The 16833-nt window shown below is 39.0% G+C and overlaps 1 protein-coding gene across 1 annotated transcript in view; it reads right to left on the bottom strand.

The window, feature by feature from the left end:
- LRRC1 (leucine rich repeat containing 1) overlaps nt 1-16833 on the bottom strand; it is a 131930-nt gene that overhangs the window by 8696 nt on the left and 106401 nt on the right. Inside the window, exon 11 of the mRNA XM_069488323.1 lies at nt 9027-9142. Within this exon, the coding sequence (XP_069344424.1) occupies nt 9027-9142 (116 nt within the window). The remainder of the gene's footprint in view (nt 1-9026; nt 9143-16833) is intronic.

Raw genomic sequence — 16833 nt, 5'->3', positions numbered from 1 at the left:
GAGCCGTCTTTTTGCTCAAGAATTAGTTATGTAAATTTATGCTCACTAGAGTGGCAAGAACCAGGGAACATTTAGAGTCCCTGAGTTTCTACTGTTGGAGGTGAAAGGTCAGGAAAAGAGATATCAGTGGCTAGATCATCTCAGAAAGGAAGAAAAGTTTTAGATGAAAAAACATAGCTCAGGTGTAATTCTGAGGGGAAAATGCCAGTACCTACTGGAGATTCCACAGGAAGAAGTTGCAGAGCAGAACAGGAAGGAGCAAGATTTCAGCAGACATCACCCCCTGAGGAACATGGAGCCCAATGGAAAAGCTAGGTAGGGGTTTTGTTGCTCCTCCCCTCATACCTCTGGCAAACTACAGGCTTTCGAGCTGTTGGAGAGCTTCTCTACACTACGAACCCAAAAGCTGCTGCTGCCAGTGAACCGGGAGCTTCTTGAGAACAAAGCACTGGGCTGCCAGGCCCCTCAGGGTCACTCCCCTCACGACAGAGCCAAGCCATACTGACACTCCACCCATCGTGTGCCTTTGTCCTCCCCAGGGAGCTTCAGCCCTTCAGTTTTCATGTCACCGGTCCCCCCACAAACATTTCCCAACTCCTACCCAGACTGTCATAGCCAGGGGGGGCCAGTGGGTCCTGGGGAACTGTGTGATCCCAGAGCTTGGACACTCTGGGCAGGCTGCCTTCAGGAGAGAGGGACAAAGGGGACCAGAGTGCCAGCTCTCCTCCATTCAGACGCTTTTCCTCCTCCTCCCCTGCCCACTGCTGCTGAGTGGCATGGGTGCCCCACGGGATGATTGAGCTGGGGCTCTCAGGAACAGCTGCTTCCCCTCAGCTGGTGAATCCACTACATCGAGCTCCCACAGAGACTGGGGCTCACACCCTTCCTCTTAAAGACCTGCAGCCGACTGACTGCCATCAGGACTGTGAGCTCCCTGCCCGCTGGCCCTCCCCAGTGCTGCCTGCCTGGCTGCTCCAGCAGGGCAGGGCATACCCCATAGTGGAGGGACATTAAGGCTGCCTGAGCACTCCATGGGCAACTCAGAACCAGCACACTTCTCCCGGGCACAGTCAAAGACTGAACTTGGGGAACCAGGGGACAGGCTCACAGCCCAGATCCCACACCCCCAGGACTCAATCGTGTTGCTCAGAGGCACAGAGGGGAGATTTGTGAACTAATCTTGGAAGGTGAGGGAGTTCCCATGGGTAGAACTGAGAGGAGAATGCAGTGTGGGTCCAAGCCACAGCATATTCCTGGAGCACCCCTCCCCCCACAAGAAAGCCACGCTCTTAGCCCCGGGGTGGGATCCTGGGATCCAGCCCTCAGCGCCTTTGCCAGTGAGTTCAGCTAGTTTGAACTGCTACTTGCAGCCAGACACCGGAGGGAGACTCGCAAGGCAGAGGAGGATTTCAAAGATATCCATCTTCCCTTGTCGAAAAGAGACAGGGAATTTGCCCATGCACATAGTATAACCCCGCTACAGCCCACAAATAACTAGAAATTGAGAAAACCACCATACTAAAGATATCTATAACCAAGGTACTCATCCAGAATCTAGAACACCATCAAAGCACCCACAAACAAAGCTAAAGGTCCCTTCCCAATATATGCTACAGACACACTCTTAAGGATGGGGTAGGGGGAATGACCCATCTAAACAAAAGAAAATCCAAAAGCAAGAAATGACAACTGCTCCAGATGAGAAAGAATCAGGGCAAGAACTCCAGAAGTATGAAAAATAAGAGGGAAAGGACACCCCCAAAGGAGCACACAAGCTCTCTAGCAATGGATCTCAACCAAAACAAAAATACTGAAATGACAGATAAAGAATTTCAAATATGAATTATAAGGAAGCTAAATGAGATCCAAGAGAAAATGGAAAACCAACCAAATCAGAAAAACCATTCAGGAAATGAATGAAAAATTTACTAAAGAGATAGACATATTTTAAAAAAAACAAAAAATAGATAGACATATTTTAACGAACGAAAACTTCTAGAAATAAAAAATTCATTTAGGGAAATACAAAATACAGTGGAAAGTTTTAAGAACAGGCTAGACCAAGTAGAAGAAAGAATTTCAGAGCTTGAACCCAACTCTTTGAATTAACCCAGGAAGTCAAAAATAAAGAAAAAAGAATTAAGAGGAACAAAGCCTATGAGAAACATGGGATCATGTGAAACAGACAAATATAAGAATCAAAGGCATGCCTGAGGGTGAAGAAGAAAAAGCAAAAGGCCTGGAAACCCTATTTAAGGGAATAATTGAGGAAAACTTCCCTGGTCTTGCTAGAGATTTAGGCACCCAAATACAAGAAGCTTAATAAAGACCTGAGTGATTCATTGCAAAAAGGGGCATCACCAAGGCATATAGTCATCACACTGGCCAAAGTCAACATGAAGGAGAAACTCCTATGAGCCATAAGGCAAAAACATCAAGTAACTTACAAAGAAAACTCACACTAACAGCAGACTTCTCAACAGAAACCTTACAAGCCAGAAAGGAATGGGGGCCTATCTTTAGTCTCCTTAAACATAATAACTGCCAGCCAAGAATTTTGTATCCTGGAAAACTAAGTTTCATAAATGGAGGGGAAATAAATTCTTTCCCAGACAAGTAAACACTAAGGGGATTTGTCACTACTAGACCTGCCCTTCAGAAAATGCTCAAAAGTGCATTGTACATGCAACAGCACAATAGATACCAACCAGTGTAAAAATATACCCAAAAGTTATAGCTCACAGCTCTTATAAAACAACAGCAAAAGAGGGAAAAGAAAACAAGGTATTATCCACTATATTGAACAGAACAGCATCCCACATATCGATATTAACACTCAACATGAACAGTCTAGGTGCCCCACTTAAAAGACATAGACTGAATGGATGAAAGAACACACTCAAGTATTTATTATCTCCAGAAAACAAAGCTAAACCACAAGGAGTCAGAACCAAGGTAATGGGATGGAAAGAAAACTCCACACAAATGGAAACCAAAAACAAACAGGTGTAGCCATTCTCATATCAGATAAAATAGATTTTAAATAAACACTGGTTTAAAAAAAAAGATGAAGATGGTCATTATATAATGGTAAAGGAAGCAATTCAATAAGAAGACATAACAATCATAAATATATATGCACCTAACACAGGAGCTCCCAGTTTTATAAAGCAAATTCTTCTAGATCTAAGCAAAGAAATAAACAGTAGCATCTTAACTGTCAGGGACTTTAACACTCCACTGAAAGAACTGGACAGATCACTGAAACAGAAAATAAATAAACAAACACTGGACCAAAACAGGACTCCAAAAGAAATGGACTTCACAAACATTTACAGAACATTCTACCCCAAAATTAATGAATGTACATTTTTTCTCATCAACACATGGGACATTTCCCAAGATTGATCACATCTTAGGCCACAAAACAAGTCCCACCAAATTCAAAATAATCATACCATGTATCTTATCAGACCACAGTGGAATAAAACTGGAAATCAATTCCAAGAGAAACACTCAAATCTACACAAAGTCATGAAAATTAAACAATCTGCTATTGAAGGATCCTTGGGTAGATGATGAAATTAAGATGGAAATCAAAAGATACCTCAAACTGAAAATGAGACACAAGCTAACAAAATCTATGGGATACAGAAAAAGCAGCCCTAAGGAGAAAGGGCATAGCCTTAAATACCTACACAAAAAAGACAGAAAGAACACAAATTAACAACCTAATGACACATCTTGAGGAACTAGAAAAAGAACAAACCAAACCCAAAGCCAGCAGAAGAAAAGAAATAACAGAGCTCAGACCAGAACTAAACAAAATGAAACCCAAAAAAATATAATGGATCAATGAAACAAAAAGTTGGTTCTTTGAAAAGCTTAAAAAAAAAAAAAATCAATAGACCACTAGCCGGATTAACCAGAAATAGAAAAGGACTCAAATATCCTCAGTCAGAAAAAGAGGACATTACAACTGACACCACAGAAATATCAAATATCATCTGTGAATACTACAAAAACCTCTACACAAACTAACTAGAAAACCTAGAGGAAATGGATAAATTCTTGGAAACACATAACCTCCCAAGCCTGAATCAGGAAGAAATAGAAATCCTGAACAGACCAATAACAAGCAGCAAGATTGAAGCAGGAATAAAAAATCTCCCAACAACAACAAAAAAATCCCTGGAGCACATAGATTCACAGTCAAATTCTACCAGACCTATAAGAAGAACTGGTACCTACTCTACAGAAACTATTCCACAAAATTGAGAAGCAGGGAATCCTCCCTAACTCATTCTATGAAGCCAATATCACCCTGATACCAAAGCCAGGAAAGGATACAACAACAACAACAACAACAACAAAACTACAGACAAATAACCCGTATGAACATAGATGCAAAAATCCTCAACAAAATACTAGCAAATCAAATTCAACAGCACATCAAAAGATAATCCACTATGATTATCTTCATCCCAGGGATGCAAGGATGTTTCAACATATGTAAATTAATAAACATGATTCACAACACAAACAGAAAGAAAAACAAAGACCATATGATCATCTCAATAGATGCCAAAAAAAGCATTCAATAAAAGCCAGCACCTTTTCATGATAAAAACCCTCAACAAACTAGGCACAGAAGGAATACATCTCAAAATTATAAAAGCCATATATGACAAACCCACAGCCAACATTATACTGAATGGAGAAAAGTTGAAAGCATTCCCCCTAAGAACTGAAACAAGACAAGGGTGCCTACTGTCAATGATTCTATTCAATGTAGTACTGGAAGTCCTAGTCAGAGGAATAAGGGAAGAGAAGGAAATAAAGGGCATCCAAATTGGAAAAGAGAAGGTCAAACTATCCCTGTTTCCAGATGATATGATCTTGTATCTAAAAAACCTGAAAGACTTCACTAAAAGACTCCTGGAATTGATAAATAAATTTAGGAAAGTCGCAGGTTACAAAATCAATGTACACAAATCAGTAGCATTTCTATATATTAATAACAGTCAAGCTGAGAGACAAATCAAGGACCCAATGCTATTCACAATAGCTACAAAGAAATTAAAATACCTAGAAATATATTTAATACTTAACTAAGGAGGTGAAAGAACCACAAAACATTGATGAAAGAAATCACAGATGATACAAACAAATGGAAAAACATTCCCTGCTCATGGATTGGGAGAATCAACATGGTTAAAATGTCCATAATGCTCTAAGTTATTTATAGATTCAATGTAATCCCCATCAAAATACCAATGTCATACTTCACAGATCTAGAAAAAATAATCCTAACCTTCATTTGGAACCAAAAAAGAGCCCAAATAGCCAAAGCAATCTTAAGCAAAAAGAACAAATCTGGAGGCATCACATTATCTGACTTCAAATTATACTACAAGACTATAGTAAACAAACAGCATGGTACTGGTGTATAAGAGTAGGGACAGAGGCCAATGGAACAGAATAGAGAATCCAGAAATAAAGCCGTCTACCTACAACGAACTGATCTTTGACAAAGCAGCCAACAACATACACTGAGGAAAGGAAGCCCTATTCAATAAATGGTGCTGGGAGAATTGGATAGCCACATGCAGAAGAATGAAGCAAGACCCCTGTCTCAACACATACAAAAAATTAATTCAAGATGGGTTAAAGAATTAAAGGTAAGGCATAAACCATAAAAATTCTAGAAGAAAATGTTGGAAAAACTCTTCTAGACATCTGCCTAGGCAAAGAATTTACGACTAAGACCCCAAAGACAAATATAGCAATAAAAGTAAATAAATCAGACTTAATTAAATTAAAAAGCTTCTGCACAGCAAAGAAAATAACAGAGTGAAGAGACAACCTACAGAACAGGAGAAAATATTCGCAAGCTATACATCCAACAAAGGACTAATATCCAGAATCTACAAAGAACTCAAACCAGCAAGAAAAAAACAACATCATCAACAAGTGGGCAAAACACAGGAACAGAAGTTTTTCAAAAGAAGATAGACATGTGGCCAAGAAACATGAAATGCTCAACATCACTGATCACCAGGGAAATGCAAATTAAAGCTACAGTGAGATACTACCTTAGCCTTTATCAGAATGGCCATTATTAAAAAGTGAAAAAACAATAGCTGCTGCTGTGGATGCAGAGAGAAAGGAACACTTATATACTGTTAATGGGACTGCAAATTAGTACAACCTCTATGGAAAACAGTATGAAGATTCTTCAAAGAAATAAATGTATAACTACCATTCAATCCAGCAATCCCATTGTTGGGTATCTACCCAAAGGAATGAAATCATTTTATCAAAAAGACACCTGCACTTGAATGTTTATTGCGGCACAATTCACAATTGCAAAGATGTGGAATGAACCTAAGTGCCCATCAGTTCATGAACAGACAAAGTAAATGTGGTGTAGAAATATATATATATATGTGTGTGTGTGTGTATACGTATATGTGTGTGTGTGTGTATATATATATAAATAAACATACAGTACTACTCAGCCATAAAAAGAATGAAATCATGTCTTTTGCAGCTACTTGGATGGAACTAGAGACCATTATCCTCAGTGAAGCATCTCAGGAATGGAAAACCAAACACTGTATGTTCTCATTAATAACTTGGAACTAATAGATGGGTACACACAGACACAAAATTACATAAAGAATATGAGAGCTAGGTGCAGTGGCTCACACGTGTTATCCTAGCATTTTGGGAGGCTGAGCCAAGGTGGGAGGATTGCTTGAGGCCAGGAGTTTGAGACCAGCCTGAGCAAAAGTGAGACCTCATTTCTATAAAAAAGTAGCAAAATTAGCTGGATGTGCTGGTGCACACCTGTAGTCCCAGCACTTGGGGGCGCTGAAACAAGAGAACTACCTGAGCCCAGGAGTTTGAGGTTGCAGTGAACTGTAAGGATGCCACCGCACTCTAGCCAGGGCAACAAAGACAAGACAAGACAGACAAACAAGACCAAGACCAAAAGAACATGACAAGACAAGAAAAGAACACGAGAAACCAAGAAGGGAGAGTGTGTGGAGGTGCGTGGGATAAAAACTTACCTATTGGGTACAATGAACACTATTTTGGTGACAGGCACACCAAAAGCCCTGACCTTAAGCATTATATAAGGTATCCATGTAACAAAAACACCTGTATTCCCTTAATTACTATTTTGAAATAAAAAAATAAACAAAAAAAAGGAAAATAGAATGGTAGTTTCCAGAAAGTTGGGGGAGGGGAGGGAGTTGTTCTTTAATGGATACAGAATTTCAGTTTTGCAAGATCAAAAGTGTTCTGGAGATTGGTTGCACAACAATGTGAACGTACTTAACACTACAGAAACTGTAGACTTAAAATGACTACAATAGTAAATTTTATGTTATGCCTATTTTACAATTAAAACTTAAAAGAAAACACTTCAACAGAACAGTATCCTCAGGAAAAATATACTTACAGGAAAAAAAAAGAGAAGGAGAAAAAAAAAAAAAAGAAAGATCAGGAAAGAACTGTCCTTCTCAAGCTGTAAAAGCTCTTGTTATGCTTAGGCCAGCAGAAATTCAACATTTAACTCAAATTAATCCTGAGTTTCCAGCAACCAGTTAGTGGTCTTAACTTATCAAGATATCCTGAAAGCATTAACTTTAAAAATGGTGAGCACTCTCTGAGGCCATAACTCACCTCCGGATTCCAGCTGAGAGCTGCTATTTATTTAGCCCTGCTTTCTATAATCCATTAGCAAGAATGAAAAATAGTGGCTTGTGCCTGACCAAAGTGACCAGCTAAAGAGCACTTAGGAGGCAGTCCCCCAAACACTCTCTAGACTGCTGGCCTTTACCTTTTAAGATCATTGATCATCTTACCCCAGTTGAACATGTTTTCTCCTATAGAACCATAGCACACTCAACACCAACTTTTAAATCCTTCCTGGCAATGAAGCCTGGGATATAAGACATTTTGCAGTGGTCATCCTGCAAAACTATCCGCGTTTGCATTCCTTAGGCAAATATTTACCAGGCATCTATTATGTGCCAGGCAGTGTGAAGGGACGAGTGATATAATGACACATAAACCAGAATACCTAACTTCAGGTAACTTCATGTTTAGTAGGGTTACATACATGTAAACAGGTAATTATGGTGCCGTGAGTGTTATGAGACGAAATTCCCCAAATGCGGATTCTGAGCGAAGGCTTCCTGGAGAAAACACCACAAGAATGATCAGAAGAGAGGCAGGGAGACAGGGAAGAGGGTCCCAGATGGAAAGAATAGTGTAGGCTGGGTGGGGCAGGGGAGCAGGCAGAGGATGCACACGACACGTGGAAGGCTGTAATTAGTCCAGAATGGCTCAAACAAATCTATAGTCCACAACAGTGAAGCACAGGCATATTCCAGAAAATGGTCAAGAGTCCAACACAACCTCTGCTCCAGAACTGGAGAAACAGAGCTGCTGTGACCTTGGGGATAAGAGTCTGGTGGCTCATAACTTTTTTTGGACTATGACCCATTTGGAGATTCTGACATTATCTGTGAAAATGTCTCTGAATACACAATTTTGTTTATCTTAGGGGATTCGGAGTCACCAACAGAGCCTATTAAGCCCCCTGGTTAAAACCTAGTTCAAACTCATTTAAGCTCATTTTGCAGATGAGGACACTCTGAGGCCCACGGTGACTTACAATAGCTACTTAATAAAAGCTAAGGTACAAACTAAGCCTGCCCATTCTCAGGCCAGCACTCTTTCCCTTGTATCGCTGTACTATCACTCTAGGAAGCGTTTCTATGGAAGTGTCCACTTAAACTTTAAAGTACCCCATGCTGTTCCCGATCTCTGCTCCACTGAGCTCAAGCACTCCAGCTCCCATGTTAAGAACTCCCTGGGGCCTGGGTCATTTGACCAGCTGGTACTCTGTTCTGTAAGATGGAGCAAAGGCAAGACTGAGAAGACGCACAGCAAAGACTGGGGTGCATGTACGTGTTTCTCCCAAGCAAAGCAAACTAGAACAGACTCACCTGTTGCCTGCCACATCAAGGACATGAAGTTCTGTCGCCTGTGACACCTCTGCAGGTATCCGCGTCAGTCTGTTGTCACGCACGCAGAACACAGTGAGGCTACTGCACCCGCCGATCTACGGTGAGAAAAGAAATACATCTTTTTTTCCAGTTTGGGGGGAAAGATAGAGTGGGACCAGAGTAACTTGTTTATCAAGTGACATGAAAAGGATATAGGAATTTATACCACATAATTTTAAGTCTCACTGATGATCCATAATATTAAACCATACAAAACAGCTCTATCGGTTTATAAAATCTCTGTAAAATGTTAAACAGTCATGTTCTAAATTCAATCAAGAAAATCAACAACACAGTTTAAAAAGCTCATTCTGAAAAGGAAGTCATTTTCAACTGCTAATATCTAATGCAACTGTCTGTTAAATACGTTACCCAACCTACACAAGTCCAGACAAATAGTATTTGGTAATACGGGAGTTTAACAGTTCTAGTTTCAAACGTTAGGCCAAAGATGATACTGATATACACACACAATTCAAGACCTGCCCATTTTATTAACTTCAGTTTTCTCAGTGTTCCACATTACTTATTTTTTAAAAAAGAAGGATATCTGATAGATGATATAGGACATTAATTTCCACCATACATCTTTTAACAGCATTTGGGCATTCATGAATTAGTTTGGCAAATTCACTTTCCTTTTATGAATGCAAAATCAATAACGTCTTAGCAAAAAAAAAAAAGCAAATTTAGTAAATATATGCACCTATCTCCTCAGCTATGACCTGCTGGTAAAAACACATAAATCAATATCTGCCTCCCCACCAAATTTGATTACCATTTTTTTTTCTAAGTAAGCAATTCAAAGGTAACTGAACTTTGTATGAGTCTGATCTTCAAGAAAGAACATAAACACAAAAGAATGCAATGATTCTCTTGAACAAATTGGCTGTGGTTTTTACAGTCAGGAAAGCTGAAGCAAGAGGGTGGAAAAATAACTCAATCCCAGACACAACACTCTGCAGGACTCCATGAAGTACTACATTCTTCCTGTACTCACTATCCCGACGAAGACTGAGTGCTAGAAAAGGCTCATGAAGGAACCTATTGATGTCTCTCTGACACATGGAAAAACACAACTCCAGAGCTTCCCACTCGAGGAAGAGCACAAGACCTGAATGGTCAACGATATCTTAATATATTTTCTGCCCTTTTCTATTTATACACTTGTTTAATATATGCATATAATATCCTAAAAAGCAGAACCCATATTTATGAAATTGCTACATAATTACCTGCATGCACAATCTTTGTATTTCCTCCTTTAAGAGTTAATGTAAAGATTTCAAAGTGATATATTGAGCATTCTAGGGATGCCTTAATCACCGAGAAAGGCACATGCTGTCGCACGCAAACATTCACACAAACAGAGCCCTATTTCCAAATCAGCCAGGAAGGGATGACACAGACCTTTGGTTGTTGGAAGAGATTATTAAGCATTCAAAACCGTAACTCAAAAGATGTAGTTTGTCATAGTTTGTCACAGAGGGGGATGTGGTGTGATGGGGGGAGTGGATGCTTTGAGATCGGACAGTGATAGGTTCAGTCATGTGTTTTGTGGGTTTGGATATGTTACTTCAACCAAAAGTATATTTAACTATAATGGATATAAAAGAAAAATAAATATACAAAAAAACACGTATTAATATTTGCCTCTGATCATGTGGAAAGCACACACATACGCAGAAGGGCTTTTAGACTGTCTCCTTTATTTCTCAGTATTCATTTATTCACATTTCCTATCCCAGCAAAAATAGTGTCTTCACTGTACTCTAGAACACACCTTGTATTTTTGGTCTCACAGAAATGCCTTTCTTGTTTCTGTCTTTCTAACTCTTACCAATCACTCAAAATTAGCTAAGCATCCTCTATTCCTCCATAAAGTCTTCCCAGAGCCCTCTGGACCATATGATACATTGCCTTCTCATTCCTTTCATAATTATGATCTAAGCCTTTGACAGCACAAAATACCTCATCAAGATTCCTAAGATCATTTGTTTAATTTGCACATGTAATCAGGGCGTTTGGCGTGTATAATACCCATCGTATCTATCAAATTTCTCATTTAGGTATGCATATATACTTTATTTACTTACTTACTTGTGAAAGACTACTACTTAAAAGTTATCTGCTTCTGTGTGTAGCAATGTAAACAAAACTCTTCTTTGTTCTAGCAAAAATCACCAGGGTAGCCTCTCTTAGGTTTTATATATATAGGGCCCCAGTATAGTGCCCTAGAAGAGATATGCAACACGATCTCTCATGTGGCTTAGCGTTTCTTCCCTCCCTTGAAGAAAGGAATTATCAATTTTGCTCAGATGCTCAGGAATATCATGGAAGGAAAGCAATCAAAACTCTGATCGTTTTGCGGATTAACATTACCAGATTCTGACAAATGTAGATAATCCCAACAAAGACCTATTCATAGCAAGGAATACCCAAGGTCCCAGTGGGGCCCTCCACCATCCCTGCTCCACGTGGAGGGGCTTCTGCCTGAGGCCTGGGTTCAGTGCTGGCCCACAGGAAGGTCCTTCCAGGTGAGCACCCGCCTCAGGCTGGACACCCCTCCATCCTGCCATCCTGGCCTAGCTTTGAGGAGACAGGACTTATGTGTACCTCAAGGAGGCAAAACAGATAAAATCAGTTATTCATGTGATCCTCCTGATGGGACAATAAGCTCCTGGAGGACATTTAGAGCTGAGACTCCATTGTGATTCTGGACGTCTTGTCATGAAGCTGTTCACTGCCCCAGCCACCTGTAAGGTATCTGTTTTGGGGGCCCTACCACTATACCACGTGAACATTTTCAGTTTGTATCACATGCATATATTACCAGTAAAAAAAAAAAATTATCTAACTGTTAATAATTAAAGTGGGTCAGAGAGGGCTCTAAAAGTTCCAGACAAGTTAATATCCCTTAAATATGTAGGGGAAAATAGCGTAAACTTCCAATGGAGTATGTGAGCTGTCTACTGTGTTTATAGTCTCATGAGGTTTTTTTGTTTGTTTTTTCTTCTTTTTCCTTTCCCATTCTAATCTCACACCCATTTGGGACATCAAGGGGTGGGAAGCAATTGTGTTCAAGAGCCTCTTGGGCCCTCTGGGTTGTCAAAGCAGGCAGTGTGACCTCCTGATCTCTATTGTCAATGGGTTTTGGAAAAAACAATACCGACAAAAAGCATGTGTTGTTACAGAGTGTGCCGGGGATGCCTTAATCACCGACAAAGGCACATGCTGTCCCACGCAAACATTCACACAAACAGAGCCCTGTTTCCAAATCAGCCAGGAAGGGATGACACAGACCTTTGGTTGTCAGAAAAGATTATTAAGCATTCAAAACCGTAACTCAGAAGATGTAGTTCATCCTAGACATCAGAGGGGGATGCGAAGCGAGGGAGGGAGTGGATGCTTTCAGATCATACAGACCTAGGTTCAGTCATGTGTTCTGTGGGTTCGGATATGTTTCTTCAACCAAAAGTAACAATAGGATTAAATTAAACGAAACCACATATATAATTTGGCGCCTATCATAGAACCTGGCCTATTGCTGCTGCCAAGTAAATGTGGTAGCTATTTTTTTCCCAAGTGAAAATCCTAGATCCAAATGACGAGTACAATCAACACTTGAGTACCTACTATGCTCTTCAAACTGTGCTGATGTACGTGCAATCTCTTTCCTGAATTTACCTTAACATCTTAAATAACTGTCTCCCTAACGATGTGTCACAGTGACATTTTGTAGTAATAATAGCAGAGAACTGACATCAGTTCACTACTCTATTATACATATCATTCATATGTATTTTGGTTTCCTCTTTTGGGTTCAGGAGGAAGAACAGGTTCCTTAGCGGTTATCATGATAAAATGTCTATATCACTTAGAACTTCTGGGAAGCAGAGTCACTGTTTAAATAACTTATTACCAGTTATGTAGGAAGCTGGTATTTTTAAACCTCCCTTAAACCACATAATAGCACCTTCCCAGAATACAAGGGGTTGGATTTGGATTCTCTGGGAATTACAGAATATAGCTGTGAACCCTTGTTTAGCTGTTTTGTGTCTCTCTCAATTCAAAATGATACTGTCCCTTAACTGTTTGGCACTGATCTGACATCTCAAAGAGCCAGGACCTGAAGGTCATTACAGACCTCTGCTGGGTCAACTTTCACTAAGTATTAGGTGCATGCACTTATATCACCCTAGGGGAGATAATCAGAATGATTCAAAGAAAAAGCCTGTGTTAGTCACCTTTGTCTGTTTATATTCCACTTTGCAAATGCCTGCCCTAAGTGCCAAAGAACTTTCATTTTTCTTCAGTATCTTCAATATAATTTGTAACAGAACTGAACCCACATTCCACTGGCAAAACAGAAAAACATACAATAAGCAAAATCTGGCCAAAATGCAATTTGAATAGAAATAATATAATGCACAATTTTAGAATCCTATCATCTGTGGCATATTATTCAAATATTCCCTCCTTCATAAATATTTTTGGAAATCATGTGGCTTTTTGAATTCCCTGAATTTGGGGCCACTGACATCAAAATATCCACTAATAGCTATGGCATTCTTTTTACCGATTATAAAAAAGTAACTTACATTGACTGGAAAATAAAAACCATACATACACACACAGGAAAGCATGATGGAAAAAAATCCCACCACAAGGGGACAATCTGTATTAACATTCTGAGGTACAATCTTCCAGTATTATTGTCATGCCTTCGTGATCATACATATACATTTTAACAAAATTAGGATAAATACTATGATCTGTAGCACCTCTGTTTACATATGAAATCAAGAACATTTTCTCATGTCACTATGTCTCTAAAAGGATTTTTACTGACCACATAATTATTTCCTTCTGTGGATATATCACAGATTATTTAACAAATTGCCCACATTAGACAATGCATTAGCATTGTTCTGCCACTTCTTTGCTGTGTGATCCTGCGCAAGTTACTGAACCTCTCTCAGTCTTAGTTTCACAATTTATTGGATATTGATAATGATTTACTTACACCTCGTAGAACTGTTGTGAGAATTAGATAAGAATCAGTGTAAAAGAACATGTCACAGTGCCTGGTGTATGTTAGCTTCCCCTATACATGCATGATATGATGCCTGGAACATGTTAGCTGCTCAAGAAATATTCCTGTGCATCATTCTTAGTGTATACCTACAAATGTTTTCTTAGGATGAATTCCTAGAAGTGGAATTGCAGAATCAAAGGGCATGTTATGTTTCTGAAGTTTTTAATAATATTACCATATTCCCTTTCAGAAATTCCATGATAACATATACTTACATGATAAGATACACTTCCCTATACCCTTGCCAACATTTAGTACTTTTTTTAAAATCTTGAAAACTTGGTAAGTTAAAACGTTTTAATTAATATTTTTGTGAATACTGATGAGGCTGAAATTGCTCCACATTAGTTTCCATTTCTTTTTTTTCTGTGAGTCACTTATTGTTGGTTTTTGTAGGAAGTTCTTTGTTTTAGTCTGCTTTTCTATATTGGGTACATCTTTTCCTAAGGACAGATCTCCCTCGTTTTAGATGATGTAAATGTCTTCCTGCCCTCAGGCTCTGTCTTTGCCTTCTTGAAGATCAAAAATCTAATTTTCACATAGACAAATCCATCAATTGTTTTTTTTATGACTTACTTCCACTTAGTTTAGGAATGCCTTCTCCATCGTGAAATCTGATAGTTAACTATATTTTATCCTATAATAATATTAATATTTTTAGGTTCTATATCATCTCTTTTATCGATATTTCATTTTATAATACAATGGAAACTTATGCTAAAGGAATTTTAAATTGTAATAAGAAAGCAGAAAGCTATCCATAAAATCTATCACCATGGCCATTTCTAAGTATCACAATAATATTTATAAGGAATTAATATTCACAGGTTGCCTGATAAAGAAAAGCTTTGATGAATGATCTACAAATTCTATTTCGTTTCATTTGACTGGATAGGTGTGGAGTAGCTGGTCACTTTTATTTTGACTTAATGGAGATCAAAAAACTGAATTCAAAACTTGGATATATGCTCAATTTTTCCAAGCCAGAAACTTGTTATGCTCAGGGTTGTTAAAAGGTGAGATTTGGCTGGGGGATCATTATGAGGTTTCTGGGTCTCATTCATCTTACTCACGATCACACACACACCAACCCCCTGTCTATCCCTGAAAAACACTACTGCCCAGTCTCTCCCCCTTAATTCTTCCCTCCATCAAAAATACGAGTTTTTAAGGGAATCTCCTTTTCCCAGAAGTATATATACTTAAGCAACAGGATGAGAAATAAAAGACACAAATAAGAGGCTGGAAAAATCAGAAGCATGCCACATGTAGCAAATGAAGCAAATGTCGCCTTTCCATCAAAGATAGAACTGTGCCAACAAACTACAATTTGGTGAAAACAGAGGAGCTGCCAAGTGATGCCTTTGAGAATTTCTGAATAACTTAAAATGTAATTCACAGAAAAGCATATTTTTGAGAGAGAATAATCTCAACAAATATTAAAAGCACATAACAAAATAAGGTTCCGGGCCATGCAGTCATTTAAAAAAAAAAACAAAACTAAACTGAATTTAGAGGAAAATGTCCAATGTTTTACAATGAAGAACACGCAAAGCAATCAGCCAATGTGAATCTTCATGCATGGAAGAAGCAAAATGGAAATTAGAGATGCAACTGTGGTCTGAACGATACTTACAAGTTAACAAGATTACCTGACTTTTCTAAATTTCCAAGCAGCTAACAATTAAGAAAACAAGAGACATTCATTGATTTGCAAATATTTACTACAAATAACACCACAAAACACAAGCAGAATCTATTATTGTGACCCACACAGTACAAATATTTTCCCTTCAACCATTTGGGAGAAAAAAAATGCAAAAAATGTTGCTACAGACTAAGGAGTTGTGCCACAAAACTGACAATATGCAATACTATCAATTTTTTTAAAGGACAAAATATAGGAGAAACTACACAGCACACAAAGACCAATGACAATTAATGCAACTATGGATTTTTGGAATATGAATGGGATTGGTCAACATTTTAGATATATATGTAACTTAATTGTTCAAGAGAAAGTAATAAATTTTTGAAAGAAACAGGAAAATGCAGGATGTGATCAAATGGCACCAAGCTTGGGGGCAGAGCTGACACACACACAGTCACAGGGCCTGCCACACACACTGCACAGACACTGCCATGACGGTATTGCTCAGCCAGCATGACGCACTGAGGGGTCAGGAGGCTCCCAGTGGTTGGGCTGCGCAGCCCCCACGGTGAGAGGCCAGAGCTCAACCATTTCCTCTGGGCACCAAACTGTGCCCCTTAACAGAACTGGAGGTACACGCTCAGCATGTTTCCAACTTCAGGAGCTGAGCATGTGTGAGTCGAAGGGAAGGTATGTTAGAAAATTCCTAAAAACCTAAACATTCTTGCTTTATCAGGCAGCTGAAGGAAAAGGCTAAAGGCTTTATTCCTGTATAAAAACTCCAGATGCCAGAAAAACCAATCATAACTTCTCAGAAAATGGACAAGACGTGATAGCTAAAATGCTTTGAAGCTAGAAATGTTTTCACAATATTTTCACTTTTCACATCCTGAGAAGCTGTTCTAGTAGATTTAAGAGGACACACAGCATGGACTAGGTACACCTCTCTAAGCAGAAACACTGAGTGTGAGTCTCATTCTTTTAAAGTGAAAAGAGGA

The sequence above is a fragment of the Eulemur rufifrons genome, chromosome 15, assembly GCF_041146395.1.
Source record: "Eulemur rufifrons isolate Redbay chromosome 15, OSU_ERuf_1, whole genome shotgun sequence".
NCBI lineage: Eukaryota > Metazoa > Chordata > Mammalia > Primates > Lemuridae > Eulemur > Eulemur rufifrons.
This window is presented reverse-complemented; position numbering and strand designations above follow the sequence as displayed.